At 43.6% G+C, this 23,929-nt stretch overlaps 1 protein-coding gene and 1 long non-coding RNA gene across 18 annotated transcripts in view; one reads left to right on the plus strand and one right to left on the minus strand.

Moving 5' to 3' along the window:
- The window catches only part of ptprt (protein tyrosine phosphatase receptor type T), a 190,992-nt gene extending 173,952 nt beyond the window's left edge, over positions 1–17,040 (plus strand). For all 13 annotated transcript variants that reach the window (XM_088607904.1, XM_088607905.1, XM_088607908.1 and 10 more), the window contains 13 exons: positions 571–647; positions 1,171–1,207; positions 1,683–1,780; positions 2,101–2,217; positions 3,750–3,904; positions 4,502–4,637; positions 6,737–6,886; positions 7,209–7,382; positions 8,036–8,167; positions 8,955–9,080; positions 11,488–11,651; positions 13,921–14,056; positions 14,971–17,040. In XM_088607904.1, coding sequence (XP_088464030.1) covers positions 571–647; positions 1,171–1,207; positions 1,683–1,780; positions 2,101–2,217; positions 3,750–3,904; positions 4,502–4,637; positions 6,737–6,886; positions 7,209–7,382; positions 8,036–8,167; positions 8,955–9,080; positions 11,488–11,651; positions 13,921–14,056; positions 14,971–15,024 — 1,556 coding nt within the window. In that variant the 3' untranslated portion in view covers positions 15,025–17,040. The remainder of the gene's footprint in view (positions 1–570; positions 648–1,170; positions 1,208–1,682; positions 1,781–2,100; positions 2,218–3,749; positions 3,905–4,501; positions 4,638–6,736; positions 6,887–7,208; positions 7,383–8,035; positions 8,168–8,954; positions 9,081–11,487; positions 11,652–13,920; positions 14,057–14,970) is intronic.
- The window catches only part of LOC148648423 (uncharacterized), a 164,836-nt gene continuing 148,645 nt past the window's right edge, over positions 7,739–23,929 (minus strand). For 3 of the 5 annotated variants that reach the window (XR_015926740.1, XR_015926738.1, XR_015926741.1), the window contains 2 exons: positions 11,545–14,020; positions 7,739–9,124 (listed from right to left, as the gene is read on the minus strand). This is a non-coding gene — a long non-coding RNA (uncharacterized LOC148648423). The other 2 variants (XR_015926739.1, XR_015926742.1) reach the window with 2 other exon arrangements.

The following is a 23,929-nucleotide window of genomic DNA, read 5'->3' on the forward strand; positions in this document are numbered from 1 at the left end:
GTGAATTAATAGGAAGCATGGAAGTCTTAGTTGAGTGTAACAGTTCGGTGAGAAAAATGAAGTAACTCTGCTGAGCAGAATCATGGTTGGGCTTTAGTGAGCACATCTCATCTAACTAGGAGGGCGGCAGCCATGCCTTTGAATTTCAGGAAGATGAAAGGAAATGTCACCCACTGGCAGAGTGTGGAAGATTGATCCTTTTAAACATTACCTCATTACCAAGTCCCTTCCACTTTACAGCCCCAAATAACATACTCAATTACTGGGAGAGGAGAGTAGAGGGGACTGTGTATTAGTTTGTGTGTATTGAGCCTAATGGCTCATACACTCGTGGAAGAGGAACGTGACTGGAAATGCCATTAATTCAATCAAGCATTAAGACTAAGTGTGTTATATACTTACATAGCTCCTGGCAATCTGTGACGACTGTTCATGTATGAAATTACACCAGACCCGTGCTTGTTCAGTGTGTGGAAACTAGCTCACAGAAAGCTTCATGGAAGACTCATGGAACCAGTGGTGCTGCTTGTGTCGGGATCTGAAGAAGGTCTGTCCCTCTCTGTGTTTCAGATGACCACACTCGTGTCAGGCTGCAGCTGTTGGACGGAGACCTGCACTCGGATTACATCAACGCCAACTACATTGATGTGAGCATGCCCCTCCAGCCAGTCCTCTGTTTCCAGGAGCCAGTGTCCCTTCTCGGGACGCCTGGTCTTTCCATGGGCTTTTCACTGAAGCTACAGCACTGGGACTCAAAAGGAGAGTATCGTACACTAGTGTGAGAGCAGGACTGCAGTGCCTTGACAGATCAAAGACACTCAAAACACAGCAGCTCCTCTATAGGCGACAGGAATGCTGCTTCAGTGTCGGGGTACAAGAGAAAGACTTGAGACAGTTTGCCTAAGCAGTTTGATCCATTGTTCATTTTCCTCTTGAGAATGTTTCTCTCTTTGCGTGAGGTGCTGTTGTCTGTTCATGACTTTCCTAAAAACAATACATTAAATAACCCTCTGGTGTTTCGAAGGCAGAATAGAAGAAATAAACAAGTTTACTGTAAACCACTTTTATGTAGGCAGGTCAAAGACAACATCTGCCTTTTAGGACAAAGACTAATGATCAGGAAGTAGTTTCACGTCAGTGTTTCTGTTCTCTTGTTGCTTTTCCTTTTAGGGTTATCACAGACCAAGACATTACATCGCTACACAAGGTAAATGGAAAAGGGGAGGGAGGGGCAGGGAAAAGAAAGCAATCAGAGGCATGAAATTGCGGCCGCAGGGAAGCCCCGTTACCAGACCAGGTTTCACTTAGAGAGCTGTAGGCTCTGTCCGGCGGGGGGTCATTTATGACTCAGTGGAGCAGCACTGGGCTCTGTGCCATCTCGCAGATATCGCACGATCCCAACGTGGTTCTCCTGCATCCGAACCACAAACCTGGAAGAGCACGGCGACGCCTCTCAGAACAGCACTGAGAGAGTTGGAATCAGAAACTCCAGGACACCAGGCTGTTTTAAAAGTAGATTAAATACTTTTTAGATGTGCCTTCTAGATGTAACTGCACCTGGGTTTGTGCTTGCACATGCCTTGTTTTGTATTGTTGGAGAGTGTTCCGAGATGCTTAGGTATGCAGGGCTCTGTATGAGAACACATTTCTGTTTCACACCGTTTCCTCTTTTGCTCTTTAAGGCCCCATGCAGGAAACTGTGAGAGACTTCTGGAGGATGATTTGGCAGGAGAACTCCAGCAGCATTGTCATGGTGACTAACCTGGTGGAGGTCGGCAGGGTAGGTTGGCTTTATGGGGGCATCCCCCACTGTGGACGAGAGCTGCCTGGGGCTGTGTGATCGGCCGTTCAAGGAATGCTGGGACTTACTCCTCTGAGTTCGCAGAAACCAGCCATGGAATTGATGTGCATGTGATACAGTTCAGATAACTGCATGGACCCACTATTTAGAAGGTTTATTCATAAACATCCCTATCTAATATACAAATTAAAGCACTAAGTGTGCCTACCTTTGTTACAGAAATCAGATTTTGTCTTGTCAATAACCAGTTGTACTTGTCAGATATCCTCTAGAAGTATACATTCATCTCTCCTGCACAGGTCAAGTGTGTCAGATACTGGCCAGATGACACAGAGGTCTATGGTGATATTAAAGTGGCTCTCATCGAGACCGAGCCCCTGGCAGAGTATGTGATTCGAACCTTCACTGTGCAGAAGGTAAGATCCTGTGTGTTGAGCAGGCGGCAGGGTACAGACCAGGTCCAGGGACAAGGGAGAAGGAACATTTCCACTCAGTGGTTACTGTGCAAGATGAAGATACAGTACAGTGGCGTGCACTCTTGGAGCCTTAAAGAAAGTGATTCATATGTACAGTAATGCCTTCTGTGCCATGCATGATGTTTTGCAATGATCATAAAACATTTAAACATCTGAATTGAGAAGTTCTCTTAATGGGTTTACAGATCATAAACACAGGTATCGTTCTGGATGACAGTGAAAGAAACCAGTCATTTTTCTTGTCATAGCTACTTGAACGTTATGTGTCTTCCGCTCCAATGAGCTGGTTTTCTAACCCACCTCAGAACTGTAGTGAGTGGTCATATAGGGATATGTAAGAAAAAACAAAGGTAAAAAGATATCACAGAAGGTGTTATTTTCAAATATCATATTTCATTTGGAAATTAAATTTCATTTCATTTGGCTAAGTTGGAGTTTTACTGTAGGTATTTATTTCTATATATAACATTTAATTAGGGTGCATCCTACAATCTATTAATTATGAACACGGGTGACTCACTCCCAACACATTAACGATTTCCATTTTGTCTCAAGAGTCCACATATCCTGTAAATTAGGTGTTTTCTCCAATTCTGCACCGCTCTCCTGACCCTTCACCTCATTGCACAGCAGCTGCATGAGGTCTAATTAAATCTGAAACCCCCATTATACAGCACAACAGATCGACTCGGTTATACCATTCGAAACTGAGGAATTGGGGAGTCGTAACCTCTGGAGTGTGCTGTGTGGACATATCCATACATTGAAAAATAAAACATGGACCCAAAAGTAATATTAAAGAGTGCTCAGGTACAAGGATTTACAGCTAGAGGGATGTTGCATTTCATCTGTAGTGAATTTGTTCCAAAAGATAAGCAGAAATACTTCTCCAGCTGAACAAGCACTTTACTCAATCATACAGCTCTCAGTTACTGTACTGTCATCCACACAAAACCATAAATCTGTAGGAAATTATTTTACAGTTCCTTGGCATATCAGCAGAGACAGGAGGGATTACATTTCAGAACCCCAAATTGCAATTAAGGAGTTACTGTGAGAGAGTGAAGTGGCTGGTAGCACTGGGAGAAGCTCTCAGTTAATGGTGGCACTTCTCCAAGCGGCTGCTTTACAGTCTTATTCCTGACGTGCTCAAAAGGTAGTTTACACACAGAGAGTCCGTATGCCGCTTTCAGGCAGTATAATAAAGAAAACAGATATGTCATTGCACCTGTTTGAAAATGGAGGGATGTTTTCCACTCTGTTGAAACCTTTATGATGTGTATTACTGACTTCCGATATTGATAAAATATTCTAACAATTTCAGTATTGAACAGGAAATCAAAACCCTTCCTTGCTGTATGAGCTGTCAGGGTTAAGTCGAGCGCGTTTTTCCTGGGCGATAAGCAGGTGAATCCTGCTGGATCGTGCCGACTGTCCCTTCTTCACGACCACATTTTCCCCTCCCTTTCCAGAAGGGGCACCATGAAATCCGAGAGATCCGCCAGTTCCACTTCACCAGCTGGCCGGACCACGGAGTGCCCTGCTACGCCACCGGCCTGCTGGGCTTCGTGCGGCAGGTCAAGTTCCTCAACCCGCCTGGCGCCGGCCCCATCGTGGCGCACTGCAGGTAGGGGGGGGCAGGGGGGCGGGGGGCCAGGCTGGAGAGCCCTGCGGAAGGGTCCAGCTGCGCTGGAGATGGGAGACGAATTGCAGGAAAAGGCGATTAGATGTCAGTTTTAATCAAAATCAAAACTTTTTGTTTTGGGTGGATGGGGGGAGTAAGGCGGAGGGGTTTTCAAAAGCAAATTAGAGCTGCAGACAGTTGTTCCTTTTCTTCCATTCAGACGAAATATCTGAGTTCGTAAACCCTCAAGTCAAAGACTGATTACATACTGTAGGTCTCTGATCTTTACTCTTTAATAGGACAGTATTATTTCACAGATGTTCTCCCTCTGTTAAGAGGGGTCTATACAAGTATTCATAAATTAAAGCAGAGGTATCTGGAACACTGTGGACTTGGTGAATGTGGGTGGAGATGCTGTTCTTCATTTCTCATCTCGCACCTCTGAGCTTCGTCCTACGCCCTGACGTTTCTGACATTTCGAGGGGCAATAACACACAGTCCCCGAGTCAGACCGCAAGCACGCAGCTTGCTGTGAGCCACTGACTCGTGACTGGCGGATTCCTCTCGGTCATTCCTGACTCCCAGATATTCTGTTCCCAGCGCCGGAGCCGGCAGGACAGGCTGCTTCATCGCAGTTGACATTATGCTAGACATGGCCGAGAACGAAGGGGTGGTGGACATTTTCAACTGCATCCGCGAGCTGAGGTCGCAGAGGGTCAACATGGTCCAGACCGAGGTGGGTGAGCTGGGCGTGGGCTGTCCCACACACAGCTCTCGCGCACAAGGAAACCTGAGCTGCTGGTCATTCAGAACCTGAAGGTTCCTCGAGGGTAAGACAGACTGCATCAGAGGAGCGCAGCTGTTGTGCATTTTAAGTTTGAAAAGCAGAAAAGAGAAAATATATATTTTTTGCTACTATTTTGTTATTCTTTATTATACTGTTATTACTTCTGGTTCTGTTGCATGAACTAGAGGTATGAATGGAATGAAATCTAAATAAACATTCTTTCAGGATATTTAAACCAGAATTTCACCACCACAATTGGTGAGAGCCAATAACACACAGTCTCCTGCCTTTCTGGAGCCTCACAGCTCCGGCAGTGTGTCAGACGGAGCTCCTTGTTAGCGCCTCTCGGCTGCCCTCCGTTCTGTCCGCGGCTCAGCAATGAAATTCACACAGCGTGACAGTTCACAGCAGTCAGCAACACACACGCGTGCCTGCTCAGCCCAAATTAAGAGCAAGGGCTGGGTAGTTAAATTACAGTGGCATTTATAAGCATGTTTTCTTTGGGGTGCTCTCGTGCCTGTGGGAAACTATTTTACCCTCCTGTGCCTGGGAGTGACACAGCAACAGTGAATCTGCCAGAAAGACAGACGCTCTAGTGATGGTTGCTGCAACCTCACACTGCCATGCAGATATAACGGCTCCTCAAGTAGTGAAAAGATTTAAGAGGTGACATTGGTAAATGAGCTTGTAACAGTGTTTAATTCCTAAAGGGTTGGAAATAATGTGTATACATGTCTGCATGAAAAGGAGGTAAGATTTTGCATTCAAAATCACAATACAAGTATGCGTCAGAGTGTGACCCTGATCTGCACTACACAGGAAAAGAGATCTCAAAACAGAGGCAGCGCTGTACTCTGCATTGAGGTTGTTGAGTTATAGGGCACTGTGTCTCGGGCAGATGCACAGTTACAAAAATAATCCTTTGCAAAACAACCAAAAGCAATTAATCCTTTAAAAGGCTTTTAAAATACAGAAGAGCACAGTGAAGGTAATGGATAGGGGAGGTCAGTGCTAGATGGGGTTTAATTCACTGCGGATCAAAGAGCTGCAATTAACATTCAAAACCTTAAGCCTACGGCATTGTTAGGAGAAATATGTGAAAATCTATTTCAGCATGATGGCCAGCTTTTGAGATTATATCACGCCAGTTACCTGCATTATAGAATGCATTTTGTGATAGCTGTTTTCTGCCTTTAGCCTCTGTTTAAGCCACAGTCTGGGCTGTCATCTAAAACATCAAGTTATTTCTATGCAGAGATGGAAGCCTTATCACAGGTCATTTTGTGTTTAATGTAATTATAATAATAATAATAATAATAATAATAATAATAATAAACTTTATTTTATATAGCGCCTTTAAAGGTGGCTTCTCAAAGTGCTTTACAGGATGACAATAACAATAAATAAGAAGACTACAACAATAAATAAGAAAATTTCACAAGACAGGACACAATTATAATTACAACAATACAACAATAACAATAGAGGAGACCGTGGAAGATGGTATTAAGAAGAGCAGAGGGGTGAAGAATGGAACCAGTTAAGTAAAGGCTTTTCTGAAGAAGAAGGTTTTGAGTCTGGATTTGAAGGAGTTTAGTGAAGGTTTATTATATATAATTAATAATATATATATATGTAATTATATATATATTGCAACTAAATGGTAATATTTCACTAAAGGACGTGATGAAAACCTGCCTGACAATAATTGAATTTATCGTCACATTCTGTGAATTCTGTGAAGCTGTACAGAAGGGGTGAAATAAGGGAAGTTCCTCACAGGGCAGGGCAGATGGCTCCTTGTGGAGTGTTTATTGCAGGACATAGACGTGTTACATCCATGCACTTATGGGTGATATTAAAAGGGTTCAATAATTGTGTAATTCAGGAATCTGCAGAATTGATTTTATGCAACAGTGCATCTGTGCTGTTGGAGATCTGGACCCAGCTGCCCAGCCCCGTTTCAAAAACGCAGCAAGTAAACAGCTAGATGAAACCCTCCAATCATATTATGTGGCTACAGAGTGGCTGTGCTTTGGTTTTTGCAGGAACAGTATGTATTTGTCCACGATGCCATTCTGGAGGCCTGTCTGTGTGGAAACACTGCTATCCCCGTCTGTGAGTTCAGAGCCATATACTACAACATCAGCAGGCTGGACCCCCAGACCAACTCCAGTCAAATCAAGGATGAGTTCCAGGTAGGAGAAGCTCTGCTGAGCAGCGGACCTGCTGGTCCTGCTTCCCTGGGTCCACTCTGCCGTTCACAAATTACTGCAGCATTCCCTGGATCAAACCAGGAAGCTGGTTGATCTCTGTCTGCTGTAATTCCTCTCGCATTCTAACTGCAGAGGGAGAGGGCGTCGCCCCCTCTGAGTCACCAAAACCTCCATTTGATCTGGCAAGAAAATGACCGCGAGAGTGAATGGATGACAAATGTTGTTCTAACTGACCTGGGAGGGTGGGGGGGGGGTGAATCCTTTCAGTGATGTAGCATGGCCTTCCCTCCCCTGCTGCCCGCAGACCCTGAACATCGTGACCCCGCGCGTGCGCCCCGAGGACTGCAGCGTGGGGCTGCTGCCCCGCAACCACGACAAGAACCGCAGCCTGGACGTCCTGCCCCTGGACCGCTGCCTGCCCTTCCTCATCTCCGTCGACGGGGAGTCCAGCAACTACATCAACGCCGCGCTCATGGACGTAAGGATCGGGTCGGGTCGCGGGCGCCAGACCCCGCAGGGCTCATGAGTCCTCCGGTCTGCATCACGCAGACCTTGACGTGAGCCGGGAGCAGTTTCGACAGGGCGGTTGAGCAGCCTGTCGCAGAGGCCGCTCTGCTGCGGGTCTCGTTGTACAGACGTGCGTCTGCAGTAAGCTTGCCTCGCTGTTCCAGCTCTTTGACGTGAGAACCAGAACACAGCTCTGGAGACCCCTGGTGAACCGGTGCAGTTAAATATACAGCACAAGGCCCACCTGTGTCAAAGTGTCAAAGTGTCTGCCTGATCAGACTGGCGCTTGGGGAGGGGTAGATTCATGCACTTTTCTCCGACAGCGGAGCGGGTGGAGACATTGCAGGGAAGTTTTTTTTATTTTGAAAATTACGTGCACGCGCACACATAAGCAATATACAGTACATAATGTATAAAAAAAAAAACACGTCAACCCTCATGAACATCCTGCAGCTACTGGGCTACATCTGAATTGTCTGTCTATCTGATAAAACACAAGGGCACTTCTCCACCAGTTTTGGTGCCTGTCCCGTTTTTCCGTAGAGGAGTGTATTTCACGTGTCGTTTTATGTTGCTTGTACTGTAACACGCAGGGCGGTGAACTGCTCTCTCCTTCGTTCCCAGAGTCACAAACAGCCCGCAGCCTTCATTGTCACCCAGCACCCCCTGCCCAACACGGTGGCCGATTTCTGGAGGCTGGTGTTCGACTACAACTGCTCCTCCATCGTGATGCTCAACGAGATGGATGCTGCGCAGGTGCGGCCCACAGAGCAGCCAGGGGGTGGGCTTCACTTCAGCCTGAGCTGGGGGGGGGCTCACAGCCTGCGTCTTCCTTGGGATTATCTACTTTTACATCTCCTTCATTCCATGTCCCCGGCGGATTAGAATTATTGCTCCTCTCTTTGTCTGCAGTTTTAGATCAAACAAGCCTACGAAAGCCCTGAAATAGCTGCCAAATTACAAAAGCCTAATTCACATCAGTACAATGCTCTTTTCATTTGAGGTTGTTGAACATGATTTGCTTAAAAAAAAAAAATCACATCCAGGATTTTACCCTAAAGAGTACTTTTCCGTGATTTTCAGTAACGGCTCTCAATTAAGTCCATTTTGTTATTTTTCATTTAGAATCACAATTGTTTTGTTTTTCAGACTTGCGATACTGGAGGTTTATTTGCTGCCAAAATAAATTATGTTCGCGTGGGGAGCTGTGTTGGCTCACAAGGAGAAACATCGTTCCAGCTGCGGAGCCTTCTTCACCGAGGAAGGCTCTACGGCCGAAACTGTTTCTCCATTTTATTTTTGCACCAACCGTGGAATTAAAGTTAACGTTTTCCAAAATAAATGATTGCAATTATATTCCATTGGATTAAAACAAATTAAAAAATTGGATCAGAAGTTACAGTTGGTAAGCACTGCGTATCCTGTGCTGACACAGCGCCGCGCCTCTCTGGGTTTGTGGACCAAGGTCGAGCAGCAGTGTGGACGCAGGTGTGCGTGGTCAGGTTGCCCTGACAACGGCGCTGCCATGTTTGGCTCTCTACAGCTGTGCATGCAGTACTGGCCAGAGAAGAGCTCCTGCTGCTACGGCCCTGTCCAGGTCGAGTTCATCTCTGCGGACATCGACGACGACGTCATCAACAGGATCTTCAGGATCTGCAACATGGCCCGGGTAAGTAACTGCAGATCCCTGCTGCTTTCCGAGTGCCTGGGTAGCTGGGACACACAACACATCCAGTCAATTACTCGTGCATCCCAACCCCACGCACGCACGCACGCACGAGAACACTCCTGTTGTAAACTGGGCCTGGGAGACCTCTCCCTCCAGTAAGCATGCGGAACGGCTTTAAGTTGCTCTGTATATTACACAGTATATTAAACCCTTCCTCATTTAAAAAATGTAGGACAGAGGAATCTTCTGAGCACGTTCATAAAGCAGTTTACTATGCAAAAGAAATGATCTGGTGTTGGTTAGATTATTAGAAGAGCAGTACCTGGTTCTGGCCCCCTTTATCTGTGCAGAAGCCAGCTCTGTCTCTGGCTGGAACAGAGAAGAGTGTGTGAAAATGATGAATGTCTATAGCACAGATTTTACAGCTGTATGCTGACCTGGAACAGAGCTATTTCCTACAGCAGAGTCCAGGTCTGGCAAAAACCAGACCAGGTAGGGTCATTAAACGGTGCAGGCATTCCCAGCTGGGAAATGCTGAGTGAAATGGACAGAGCAAGTGGAAAAAAAACAGTGATGAGTGTTTGTGCTCAGGGCCTTGTGCTAAACCTTTTAAAAGTGTGGAGGACCTCAGAAAGTATCTTGCCTACACAGCTGTCTCCAGCCTCTCTCCCTAACTGGTGTTGACAAGCCAGATTTCCCCCCACCGCGCTGGGGAGGTGCTCTGGAGGGGAGTTAAATGCTGTGGGCTCACCAATGTACCATGAAATCGGTCCATCAGTGTCGTGATGAGTGCATGAAACAGGCCCATGTAAAACACCAGCCATCTTCTGCTGCCTCTGGCGTTTAACCCCTATATCTCTGTCTCTAGTCCTAGTCCTGCTTATTTAAGGAAAACCCCGATAAGATCTAAGATCTCTGCTAGAAAGCCAAACTGGGTATGTGTCTGCTGGGTTCTTAAGTGATGCTTAAATGTGTCACGCTGCACCATGGCTGGCTGAAAAAAAAAAACAACAGCTTTCCTTTGTTGTTGTACTAAGAATGCTCTAGGAAAAAAAAATCATTATCAGAAGATGAACTTGAAAGGTTGCTTGTTTAGATTGTCTCATGTGGGTTTTTTTATTCAAGACCTATGAAAGATTTTTTTCATTTTCATTTCAGTTTCAGCAACAGCATTGTAATGTAAAACACGGAGCTTTGTTCGTTTTGTTTTTACTGCATTTGCAAAAGCCTACCACTTAGTTCTGCTGAAAAGAAAAAAAATGCAATCAGACAGTTGTCTACCAGACAAAGGCTTTCAGAATGTAAATGACACCCCAGAACATCAAGAGAAAGTGACCCACTGCTCTGTCGAGATATTGCGGTTTGAGAACAGCTTTATGGCTCCATGTCTCTGCACTCACGTCTCCAGAGTCCAAATGAACTGGCCTGAAAACCCCAAATGCATCTTTGCACAAAGGGTTGTAGGAGTAGGGAACAAACTGCCCAGGCTTGAACGTGTGGGTTAAGAAAAATGTCTAGATGTAAAATGTCGATCAATTACTAGCAACAAAATGAGCAAGTCCACTTGCCTCCTCATTTGTAACCTTGTGTTATTCTTTTATTTCCTAGTGAACACCAGCTCAGAGGGCATCACAATAAGCCGTGTTTACCATTGCTAGGGGAGGAAAAAAAGGACAGTAAAAATAAAAAGTCATTAATTTAAAATAAACGCATGAAGTTTAAAAAGAAGATACAGAACTCATTTCAGACTACTTTCAAAATGATTGCCTTTTAAAATGGGGAAAAAAAAAGTTCTGTATTGATTCTGAGGGCTGTCATTGTGTCGTCCTTTAGCCTCGAGGACTAAATTGCTTTTAAAGGTTATTCCAGGGAAGTGTCATAACAGTCGCTTTCCTGCCTGCTTATGGAGGGGTGTTAACGCTGTGCAGTCAGGTTAGTGGGCTGTGCTTCATGCTGCTGCAGGGGTCAGGCCATGCACTTCAGCCTTCCTCGTCCAGCATGTGCATCCGCCACACTACCATCTAATTAAAGCACTTAACGCAAGCCGTGATGAGTGGGGCTGGCATTCTGGAAGGGGCACTGCAACAGGGGGACTTCACTCCATTTGATACAGAGCAAGCACACACAGCATTGAGCTCCTGTGTTTACTGAGATGGGTGATGAGAGGCGCTAGCACACTGGGGGTGTTGTAAAGGGCTGCTGTCCATTTCAGATAGAGCAAAGTGAACAGATACTTTCCCATGCTTCTCAATAGGAAAAAAAAACTTGTTGTTCCTATTTGGCAAGTATTTGATCTCGGAGGCGTAAGTGTGTTCCGTGGGGCATTGTGACGAGACGGCACTCGGCACACTGGAGCCTGTTTCCCGTCGTTGACGAAAGCCGTGCGGGTCTGTGTTGGTGTCCGCAGCCCCAGGACGGCTACCGCTTGGTGCAGCACTTCCAGTTCATCGGCTGGCCGGCTTACCGCGACACGCCGCTGTCCAAGCGCTCCATCCTGCAGCTGGTCCGGCGCCTCGCCAAGTGGCAGGAGCAGTACGACGGAGGGGACGGGCGGACCGTGGTGCACTGCCTGTGAGCTCCTTCGCCGCCTTCTCGGTGCAGCTCAGGCAGAGAGGCTGGGCAACAAGTCCCCAGCACCGTGGCGGAGCACAGATTCAACTAAGTGCAGACAAGCAGAGTTACTTAGCCAGTTCTCATAATATTGTCCTTGAAGGGCTAGTTTAAGTGCAAGCAGCAAACTCTTATTTTTCTTTGAGTTGCATTTAAAAAAAATATCCGTTCTCACCTGCTGTAGGATTATCACTGATAAAGCGTTCTGTCATTACTTCTCATTAATGCTCAGAAAACGAAGACTGATGTTACAAGTCGCCAGCTCTGCAACGCAATGCCTTTTCCTTTCTGGAATTGCACAGAACGCATTCAGCTAAAATAAATGAAGCTTAAAATGAGAAAGACCATTGCTGCAAAATGCACAGTGTAATCTGATTTCAAGAAACAGCCCCAGTAATAATACATGGCTGATTAGTGCTTAGTGCAATTATATGCACAAAATGCAAAACAAAACTTCCTGTGCACAAGTGACTCCAATCCAATCGCTTTCCCGTTTACCTCAGACTCTGCTGGTCTGTCTTTTGTTTTCATGCATTTTTTTGTCAAAAAGCAGAACTCCGCATTTTGACACACACGAAGCATAGCAGCGTACTCTGGCTCTCTCTCTCTCTCTAGTGTGCCAACTAACACAAAAATACAGACTGTTCTGTAATATAATACACATAAATGAGCATCCTAGGGAAATACTGTACAACACCAACGGTGCTTAAGATATCAATTGTCAGATTGGTTACCTCAGCTCCTGGCCCTGATACTCTGCTCCCTAGCATTGAAGATTTACAACAGCAGAGTTCTCCAGAAAGGATGCATTTTAATATTGTAGTGGTTTCCAAAGTGCAAAGCCGATAGATTTTATTTACATATTGCGTATCTGCAGAACTCCAGTGCCAGGAGAAAGACTATCTTGGTCAGTCTACCGATGAAGGCATTCCTAAGTAACCAGTTTAGTAAGGAGACACTATGAATCAAGGGAGGAAAAAAAGATGAAATAAAATCAATAAGAAACCAGAACATTTTTTTACCTCTAAAGAGAAAATGAAGCTTTTTTTTACTGCAGAATATGAATGCAGTCAGGAGTTAAAATGATTTCTCTACTCCACTTGGCTTAGAAGTCACTGTTCTAGGGGCTTTTGTACTGCATTTTAAGTTAGTTCGTGTCTGAGACAGTTTATGAGTGTAATGATGATCTAGGAACAGGAGAGTAAATGCAAAACCAACTGAAGGAATAGTGGAGTGTGCCAGAAACAGAGTAGGGGTGACTGAACTTGGGGAGGGCTGTGGCAGAAAGCAGGGGGCGTGGCAGTAGTAGTGGAGAATAATGATTTTTTTTTAGGGTTCAGCAGCAAACAATTTACAATTAGAGTTTAAGGGTTTATGAATAGCAGCATCAGAAGTGATTTGAAAGCAAACTCGTGGTTTTTGGGCACCATGTGCATTATATCCTGGAGTAGATTTTCTTTCTTGTTTTTTTCAATTAGCACTCGATTAGGCTCTGCTGTTATGTGCCTAAGATCATTAAAGCTTTATTGTCTGCAGTCTGCACAGCCATGTGGGATGAGATTGATTCTCAACCTCACTCTGGGGACCTGTTTTACTTTTGGATCTTATTCCAAAAGGTCCTTAATTGCTTAATTAAATGTAAAACGTACCATCAGACTTGATGAAATATCTAAGGACAAGTGCTGAGCAGGAGGGTGTTGAACTGTGCATAAGAGAGCAGTCCTGTGCAAGTGTAGATTAACTAAACATTTTAATTTCCCCAAAACTAAAATGCATACTCCATTGAAGCATAGTGCATGTTTTCTAATCTGTTCTGTCTGACCAAAAAGTTTAATGCTTGAAGCAGGATTACTCCTTTTTGGTGTTTTAATCAGATCTGACACCTGTTGATTGTGTTCTCAGTGTGCCAGAGTGTCAAAGAATTTATACTGTTAATTCTCTCTTTATTAGTTTAAATCCTAAAAGGTCAACATCATTAATGGTTTTATTTATGCACCCTGGGAAAGAGAGGCCTGTCCTTGTGGCCTTTGGGTGTACTCTATCGTCTGCTTTTTGTACACAGTTATCAGGTGAAATTATACTTACTTCACAAGAGTCTTAATGCACTGTGGCAGTGTTGTTCATTTTTAAGAGTCGAAATGTGTAGTAGCTTAAAAAGCTTTCTCAACGCTGAAGAGCAACACTGTCTGCTGTAAGGTAACGTGTGCCTGGTCCCTCCCTCTGTGTGCAGGACGGGTGGCGGCCGCAGTGGGACTTTCTGTGCCATCTGCAGTATCAGCGAGATGATCCAGCAGCAGAACATCGTGGACGTGTTCCACACTGTCAAGACCCTGCGGAACAACAAGGCCAACATGGTGGAGACCATGGTAAGTGCCACTCCCACATGCACACGCCCCCTGTCTGATTGGCTGCCCTGGTAGCGTTATGCCTGCAGGGTAAATCGCAATCCCCTACATCCAGCCCCACATGAGACAATGCTTTAGAGGTGAGGTGAACATGCGGATATTAAGGGTGAGGTAGTTTAGGCCCAAGGGAGGAAGAGCAACATCTAACTGGGTCTATGTAGGAGCTTAAATGAATGTAAATCAAGTCTTATCAGTTTTTAATTCAATCTAATTCAGTCAAATTAAAACCATATCTCATCTGTTCAAAAGCTTAGCCGCTCCAGTGATCTTGTTGCTCACACAGTATAGAGAAAGTTACACGCAACTGTATTTAAAATAAACAGCAATAATCCACATGAGCAATTGGCTTTACAGCTATGCAGTATTTTTTAATCCCCCAAACAATAAACATGATTCAAGCATTATATTTATTTACTTGTCAGTGAACCTTATATTGCTCTGTTCCTCACAAAACCACTAAAAATAACTTCAGTTTCTGCATCATTAATCTTGCATTTTGTTTCTTGCTACACTGTAATAATGCAATCTGAGTGAGATGTCCTGCGATGTGCTCATTTTCTCCACCATCCAGCTCATAAGGCTTGTGCCTGTTAGTTGTGTGTGCAAGTAGAGGATGTTCTAATGAGCACAGAGATCATGCAATTATCTCCTCACCCGTCAGCAAATCTACAGCTAGTGCAGGATCTAACCCAGACATTACTCTAGTGCTGCCACCCACCAAATATGGGATATCAGCACACAAAATGCTTTCAAATGAGTCCTTATCAGCTATATTAATAACCCACTTTTAAAATGTGATTTGCTGCTAGTTTTGAAAATGAAAATCTGTTAGTACATGTCATGAAGTTTGTCTTGCTTGTTTTTTTATATTACAGGAGCAGTACAAGTTCTGCTACGAAGTTGCTCTGGAGACCCTGAGTTCTTTCTAGGAGTTCACCCTTTTGGGCAGCTGTGTTTGCAGAATGAAGAACTGGGCTTCGCAGTCGGACTGCGGAAGGACAGGGGACAGCACACGAGCTGCCAAGAAGAACAGAGTTACTCAGCTGAAGAAACACTCAAGGCTGACAAACCTGAGCGCTGCAGTCAGCTGCTCTACTGGAAGGCTAAAGCCCTCTTACAACTGCAAAAGGACAAATACACAATTGTTAATACACTATACTTTTCCCTTGATTACATTCAGTGTCCAGCATCAATGTGTTTATCCCTGGGCCAAGAGGTGATCTTGTACAGTAATTTCCTTTTTAGGTACAGTATATGCTTTGAATGTTATCCCATCAGTGTAATCGCTGTGCTAGAAAGACTGGAGACTTGAGCACAAGCGATCGACTTTTCCTTTTCTGGTCTTTGCAGCTCACTTTAACAAACCTGAAATTTAACCTTTAATTAAAAGAAACTAAGTAAAAAGATGATACAGTATACATATTTTTATCTGTACTTTCTATATTCTGGGTTCTATGGTTCCTGCAACATCAGTCAGAATCAATACATACACATGCGCTGTTCTGTTTGTGACCATTTCTTGGGAGGCTGAACCTGTGTCTGTTTAGTTATTCATAGCTCTCGTTGTGTTGTTACTCCTGTACCGTGCAGACAATCAACAACTTCTAGAAAGCCTGTGGTAGTCCCGTTCCTGACTTTGAAACCTGCTTGGCATCAGTGAGGAGGGTGCAGACGACTCGTCTCGATCACTGACTCAGCTTGGACTTTGTAGGTTCTGAGCTGAGTTGAGCACAGCGCCATCTCCCCTATTTCAGTCTCCTTTCCCAACTCCTGCTTGTTGCTGCATATGCACTTTAAGTTGTCAAAATGCCTCCTTTACCTCATTGTGTGAGCAAGTCTACAAATCCTCTTTTTTTGCTTTATTTAATAAATTGTGCCATACTGGTTTTTTCTTTGTTTACTTATTCAAAAGCTCAACTTATACGTACAAAACAAAATGAACCAGCTTCTTTCAGGAAAAGAAGTGCGATGACGATGGGTTAGATGCCGAATTATCTGCTGTATTTGTATTCAAAAGCATATTCAACAGTCTGCAGACTGTGCTACATTATGATTAAGTTCAGTAGATTTTCCTGTTTGAAGAAAGTGCAGTGGTTTCACATAAGAAAGGAAGGAAAAGCATCCACAGGCCTGAGGATGTCTCCTCAAAGAATGACCTGTCTGCCTGATGGGGGCCTGCATTTTACTCCTTTCCTGTTGTTCACAGCACCCAACACCAGCAACAGGACATCTACAGAAGCCAGCTCCTGAAACGCCACTGAGCAAAGACCAGAGCGGTTCTGGGCCATTTCATGAAACACAACACTAAAGTTATACTGCCTTGTGTAGCAGACAGAGACATGGTTAAAAAAAAATCAATTGGGCAGGAACTTCCAGTTCTGTGTTAGCCATTAAGATCACCCATTCTTGTTGAACTAACGCAAGGATGAGAATAATGTTTCATGCAAGAACTTAAAGGTTTTCAGACAGTCTGAATGGGATTTGGCTTGTAACAATCCTTAACATATACTAATGTTTCACCTGTATCTGACGATGCGCTGCTTTGGCAATTATCAGTTGAGTATTTTATGCAGGTTAAAAGCAGGGTTACAGTAGGTCATGACAGACTACAATTGGGGAAAAAAAACACTGTGAGGTTCTATTCCATTAAACAAAAAATAGTGTTGAAACTGTTAATGTGAGTGCAATTTCTTATTTCTATTATAATTTTCTTTGTTTGGGGGTTTTACATACTTCAGCCTTTATCATGCGTTTTTCTCCTATGTGTTTAATTAATGTAAGGTATTTTTACTTTTTTTGAAAATGTCTTACTAGCAACGTGATACTTAGAACTGGTGATTGACATTGGCTGTTTTATTGTCTGAACTGTGGTAACTCCAATAACAGGACCAAAATGTTGAACAATGAATCTTTCCAGCTTTTGTAAATAAAACACTGCAAAACCACCACTGTGTATAGTATCTGGACCCTTTGTTTTCATTATTGAACTCCAGTCATAGGGAGTTTGGGTTATGTTCCTGTAAATGAATGATAGAAATTGCTGTTTTTGAAAGATGAAGTTTTAATTTGCAAAAAGTTGTGTCCAACAAGGCAGAAGTTTTACACTCTTCTACAAAGTAAATCATCATTGAGCATTATCCTCACAAAAGTTACAAAGCATGGATTTGTTTTCTTGGTTTTAGCCAACACTTAGAACACCTCCTGCCCCAGTAAATATGCTGGTGTGTAGCAGTGCTGCCTGGCACTTTACATGCAAATCTGTTAATTCCTGGTCCGGCTGCTTCAAACACAGAAAGTGTGAGAGAAGGGAACCAGCGTGAACCTGTATCGCAAAGCAGATTTCAGTTGGTTGTCAGACAAGATGAGAAGCAATTTATTTTAATCACTTAATTTTCTTCCTGAGTCTAACAATGTGTCGATAGATTTATTGAAGTGAGAGGATGGATTCATTGACATTCATGCAGGTGATGCAGGCAAAATGAAGTGATAACATTAATCTCAGAGCATCAGATCTGTCTACATGTAGATAATGATGAGTATTTCATTAGACAGGTCGAGGCTGTTTCCATACTATTAGCTAAAGGGGGGAGGACACTGCACCTACAGTATATCTGCGAAGGCTATACCCACTCACATGCACACAAGCCCACTCCACGTTCGGACTGGCAGCAGACACGTGGTTTCTTGTGAATCTGTAGGTTTCACTGCAATTAAACCATCAGCTTTTCAGTCTGGGCTTCTATTGATGCTGAGGTGGGGAAATGGGCCAGGTGAGCAAATAGCTGGGGTAAGACTGTGCCCAGCTCAGGCTCTGCGTGACAAACGATCTGTTTCACGTCTGGGATTTTCATAATTACTATAACTACCACAGGAAGACGGCTAACTAGCACCAGTTCTTTCCAATTCCCAGAGCACTCACTTCCATCTCTTTGCCATGTGTCACAAGTGTCAAGACTACAAGCTATGTCTGCATACTGTGACTGAGCTTTTTCAGCACCGAGATGAAGAGCGAATAATGTAGTCCAGCCCTGCAGCGGAGTCTCTGCCTGCTCTGCTAACGATGCCTTTGTTTGTTTAATGAGCCTGAGAGCAAAACCCCAATGAACCGAGCCTTCCACTGCTAACAAGACAGTGTGCATACAGGTGGAGATCTGCCAGGACTAACTGGGAGGCTGTGCTGCCATTAAAGAAAATTACAGTATTCTTTAAATTATATGATGTGCCATTACCGTTACAGAATAAAAAGGTACACCATTTTAATTGCCTCTTGGCTGAGTAATAACTATAGCACTGTGCTGCTATGTGATCCCTTCTCTTTAGTGCTTTTAGTGCTCATTTTTTTAATGATGTTTCCTAATATACTAATTTTATGCTCTTTTTCTAAATTTAGACTTGCCAATTATTTTTTGTAATTCCCACCCATTTTATCTCATGGTTACAAAGCCTGTTACCGCACACGGGGGAATGAGGAGGGCAGATGAACTCCCCCGATCCGCTAACCTTCTATACATTATTCAATATTTTACTATAATACATACTCGCTTAACTACTAAACTACCAAACAAGCAAGACGGGCTGAATGGTGTTCTCCTATTTGCAACATTTCATATATTTCTTTCTTGCATGGTTACAAGTTTATTAATAGTGTGCAACATCTCTGTGATGCCTGCAGCTCTATCTGTCCCTACTGGGATCTGCTCCTGGTCACCCACCCACTCTGAGCACGAACAGCGCCACACACAGTGGCAGACAATCGCAAATACTTCCTGTTTGCCCATCAACCCATTCATGACCAAAAAGCTGCTTATTCCTGGGAATGGTCTCGGCAATCTGGAACCTATCCCAAAAACACTGAGAACAAGGTGGGAATAAACAATGGACAGGGTGCCGGTCTATCCCAATGCACTTACTGTATCATCACAATGAGACAAAATCACAAAATCAAAGCACACTGAGAAAACCCACAAGAACTGAGAGAACCTACAAAATCCCAAACAGAAGGTGCCCAAGTCCAACATTAAGCCCTTGACGCACCACACTACTGACCTTTCTGATTATAACGTACTCTATAAATCTAGGAGTAAAGGTATCAATATTGAAACTGCAAACAAAAAATGCTGTATTCGGTCTGCTTAAAGAGTCAGTGATAGAAAACTGTCAAAAATGCTTCTGCAACTTTTATTAATCCGTTACACAAGGCACAGGAAATAAAGTACAAGAGCAACCATTGACTAGACCTATTAGCATCTACACAAACAAAAGCCTTCTATACTTTAAAAATAAACATTCTGAGCTCTTCATTCTGTATAATTGTTTCTACAAATGATTGGGGGAGAAACTTCACTGAGAGCTCTTTACTGTACCTGAATGCAGAGATACACTGACCATCGTTCTTTGACAATTCTGAGCTGAACATGAGCAAGGTGGTGTTTAGCTCCCTCTATCTGAATGTGTTTTAAGAGCTCTAGCCAGAATCCTAGGTATTGCTCGTGACAGACCTCATTAAAATACATTGCAATTAGCATGAAGAAACTTACACCAATTCATCTTTTCAGCCTGTTTTTTTCCCCATTCATCATGCAGGTTATAAACATGCAGAAAATCAGGTACTGTTTCTTCCATTTGAGGGTCTTTTCTGTGAGCGTGTGATTTTTGCCATCAGCTTGAAACAGCAGTTTTTGATGGTTGATGGATGGAGAAAAATGAGAAAAAAACTCTCATCTTTTTATTCCTCTGTCAGCTTTGACAGTTCCCGGTAACATTTCTCCCTCCTGCTCATTTGAATGCATGGCGCTGGATGTCTGACTCCACAGAGCATGCACACAGTGTAATTTTTTAAGCAAAGGTTTCAGTGAGCTGCCAATACTCAGCTTTATCCCATAGAGTCTACAGTTAGCCTTGGAGCAAGGGAAGGTAAAGAAAACTGTCAAACCGATCAATCCCAGTCTCAGCTCTGTCAGCCTGACAAAACTGGCCTATGGTGTGGTGTGTACAGAACCATATTTTGAAGAAAGTTTGGGTTAGAGCTGCAGTAAAGCCCAAAACTCCACTTGGTATGGGAAACAATACAACAAACAACCGACAATCTCTGGACAGTGACTATCTTTGTGCAGGAGACCGAGCCACTTTCAAACAGTGCTTAATACTCAACGTGCCTGGCAATGCAGTACTGTATGTCCGCCGTCCAATAAGACTTCCCATAGATTTATCTGCTAAAGGGTTTCCTACTGCTCAACAGGAGCTGAACACCTACACCTCGAAGATTTATTTGCAGGAATATGCATGGGCAGACGTGCAGTGTTTAAGCAACCTGCAAAAGATAAGAAAGCCTGTAGACTAAAAATCCCACACAGATGAAATAGCTGATTCCACATCTCCGGGAGCACAGTGGTCCACATTCCAACTTTACTTCATTGCTTTCTTAGGAGACTCTCTCTCCTCTCCCACCTACAGACACCCCCACCGATGCTCACTCCTAGTAGTGGAGAACAATATGTTTTTACAAGGAACCTAAACTCCTCACTGACAGTAGAACTGGAAATTCAGACAACCAAATGCCCCCAGCTCAGGCAGAATGAAACCCAGAAAGTCCCGGGACTCACTGGGGTCTCTGTCCTCAGTGCTGCTCGGGCCCATGGCCTCCGAGAGTCATTCCAAGCCAGGATGAATTCATGAAAAAGTAATTACAGAGCAATTATAAAGGCAGCAATTTTTATTCTAAAGAAGCTGTCATGAACTGAGAGAAAACAAAAAAACATTGTTTGTTTCTCATGTAAACAAACACTCAAATTGACAACTTGCACCTGCTAAAGATTTTACTTGATCAGATAGATTGTGCACAAAAACCCTGCCCTTTAATTGAAAACAAGAGCAGTGTTTTAGAGATGCATACCTTAATGTGGGGAATTACCTCGATAATATAATCAACAGGGAAATCTTCAAAGTTTAATGATGATGTTTTATTAAAAAAAAGTCTATTGTTTGTCTGGTAACGGGTAGCAAAGTGACATCAGACTGGAGATCCCACATGAGTCAGAGCCCTGGTGATCTGTCCCTCCTTCTGGTTTATTACAGACAGACAGGGGTTTCTCACGCTGCGCATAAATAAAATATTATGCAAAATCCACTTTGATGCTACAGATGTTAATACATCAAATGGAAATGTAGGATAGGAACACACTGAAGAAAACAGGCTGCCTGACTAATTTACTTATTTGAGTTATAAATAAACACAGAGGCATTCATGACATCTACTTGGAACACGTGGTCTACTTTCATTTTTAATGAGAAGGTTTATCAGTCCGATAAAATAATGGATGCATTAAGGTACAACAATACATGCATCCCTTTTCCTATGACTAGCAATAATACAGCAATAACACTGATAGTGATACACATTTGTCCAATAGCTCCCTGGCGATTTATTCCTGGAGTTTCACAATTTTGTCCATGAATGCCATTATTAGTGGCTTAATGATCACAAAAGAACTCCGGAAAATATGAGTCTGTTGTTAAATAAATTGCTTGCCACTGCCAGCGGCCTCTTGTTTAACCTGTACAGAATTATGACACATCTGCTGAATGGGGCTCCAGGGAAGGAATTAATCATTCTGAAGCAACCAAAAAGGGTTCATTAGAATGTAAAGCAGTGCTGTCACATTAATAATCCACAACCTCAAATCAACTTGTTTTATGTTGGGCAGGAAGAGGGACATTAACTCCGACACCGTATTGTATCTGCTGTACTATTCGGCTTTTGGAACGGCCATCACCGGTTCCCAGCTGTGGGATTCTTTCAAGTGTTCCATCACGACTCAATGGCAGAATCCATCATTAATTAATTGGACCTAATGAATATGCAACAGCTCAATATTATATGTCTGTATTCAACCTTGAATGCATTCATCTAAATGTTAATTATGTTTATAATCCACATGTTAGGTGTCTCTGAAAGTTCCCTTAATGCATTTTTAAATTCTTTAAATCCTTTCCTAAGAAAACTTTCTAATGTCTTTCAAATATACCTCCTGTCATATTTTTTTCTGGAAGGCAGACCTGCAATGAGATGTTCTGCAATTGCTTCTTGTGCGCCTCAGTCTTGAAATGACTGAACTTTCACGTCCCTTTGGTCTCAGCTCTGGCGCAATCAGACGAGAGATCTGCAGAAGCAGCTGGAGCTGCTGGGCTGCTTCTGCAACGAGAGCACCAAGATCCCCTCCAATCAGTATCTCTTGATTCATCATCCAGAATGGAATCTTAAAGTTCAGAAACTCTGTAGACAATGTATATGCACTTTGGGTAGACATTTGAATGCATGGTGACAACATGTTTGTGTGCCTTCTTGGAACAATGTTTTTGGCATGTGACATTCAGCACCACCATCACCCAGGTGAGTCCGCACTCTAGACCTGAATAATACCTCTTGCCTAACATACTGCACAATATATGTTGAACTTACATTCTCTATCAGTAACAGTGCATTACATAATTTTCTTTCAAATCCCTGAAGCTTTTGTCTCTCAGTTTCAATTATGCCAGTCGGCAAACCCATCTGTTTCCTGACTAAAATGCCAATTAACACCCAGAGACTGAGCACATGTGCGAGGTCAGGTAGCAGTATGGCACTGTCACAGTGGGCACAGGCGCATGCAGTGCCACTTCCACGCACTGGAACACTCCTCCGTCCCTTCCGACTCTCAGCCAAAGGCACTGCTCTGTTATTGTTGTCCAGACATTCACACCTCTTTAATAATGGTGATCCTTCACATTTCAAACCTTCCCAGTCAAGTATGCAGCTCTGAGTACACACAGAAAACCCCTTCATGTTAATCACTCACTACCGCAAGATGGCTAATGCTATTAACCTTTATATTACAGTGTATAATGAAACCACAAGTGGATCCCATAACCTTTGTGCCAGACAGGCAGAACAGAGGCCACTGACAGCCATGTTAAACAAGCGTTAAGAAGTTGCTCTGGCTGCTGGAGCTGCTGTTGTAATACATCGCTATAAAAGCCAGTGGGGATCTCCACTCCTGCGAGGCTCCGAGTGCTGTCTGTGCATGACTTTTAAAACCTAACCTTTACATAGAATTGGTTCTACTTTCTCTTTGGTTAACTAATGCCTGAGCTTAAGGGAGAGCCGAGCAAAGATCTTAAGGGGAATTTGCAATCCATAGAATTGATTTCACCGAGAAGTCCTCTCTCCGTTTCTGGGCAGAACTGACATTTCCATGCTGAATCTTACAGAAAGTAATTCACAGACCCTCTGAACCCTCACTGCCCTTGCTTAAGGCTTTGCAAAACCAAACCCCACAATTCTAGAATGCACTAAATAAACTAGATAAACTAATAAACTGATGTTAAACAATGTTAAAGAGATCACAAAGTAAACAGCACCAAAATCAATGATTTCTTGTAGAAAAGCAAAACTCTGAATCAGATTTTTTTTTGTTTACTTCTGCCAGGTCCCGAGTCCTGCCCTTTCTGCTTTGTTTTCGGGTTAGCTGGAGCTCCACCCCAGTGTGAGAAACAAGACGCACCGTCTCCCTCTCAGCCCCCAAGCCCTGCTCTCCAATCAGCGGCCCGTGGCGAAACGGGCTGGGTTTCATGACCACACTGTGGTTAGTCCGCTTGAGATCTAATCAAACCTGCGATGCATCCATGGTATGCAACCTGCATCCATACAGTATCGCTGTTTTCAGTGCAGAATTTAAGCTAATTAACACGATTCATCAACAAACATGAACAGGGTTCTCTGGGCTGGATGTGCCCTAAGTGTAAAAACGCATCTGTTCTCTATCAGGAGCACAAAGTGAACACAGCAGCTCTGAT

This window comes from Lepisosteus platostomus, chromosome 15 (assembly GCF_059453375.1).
Source record: "Lepisosteus platostomus isolate fLepPlt1 chromosome 15, fLepPlt1.hap1, whole genome shotgun sequence".
NCBI classification, from domain to species: domain Eukaryota; kingdom Metazoa; phylum Chordata; class Actinopteri; order Semionotiformes; family Lepisosteidae; genus Lepisosteus; species Lepisosteus platostomus.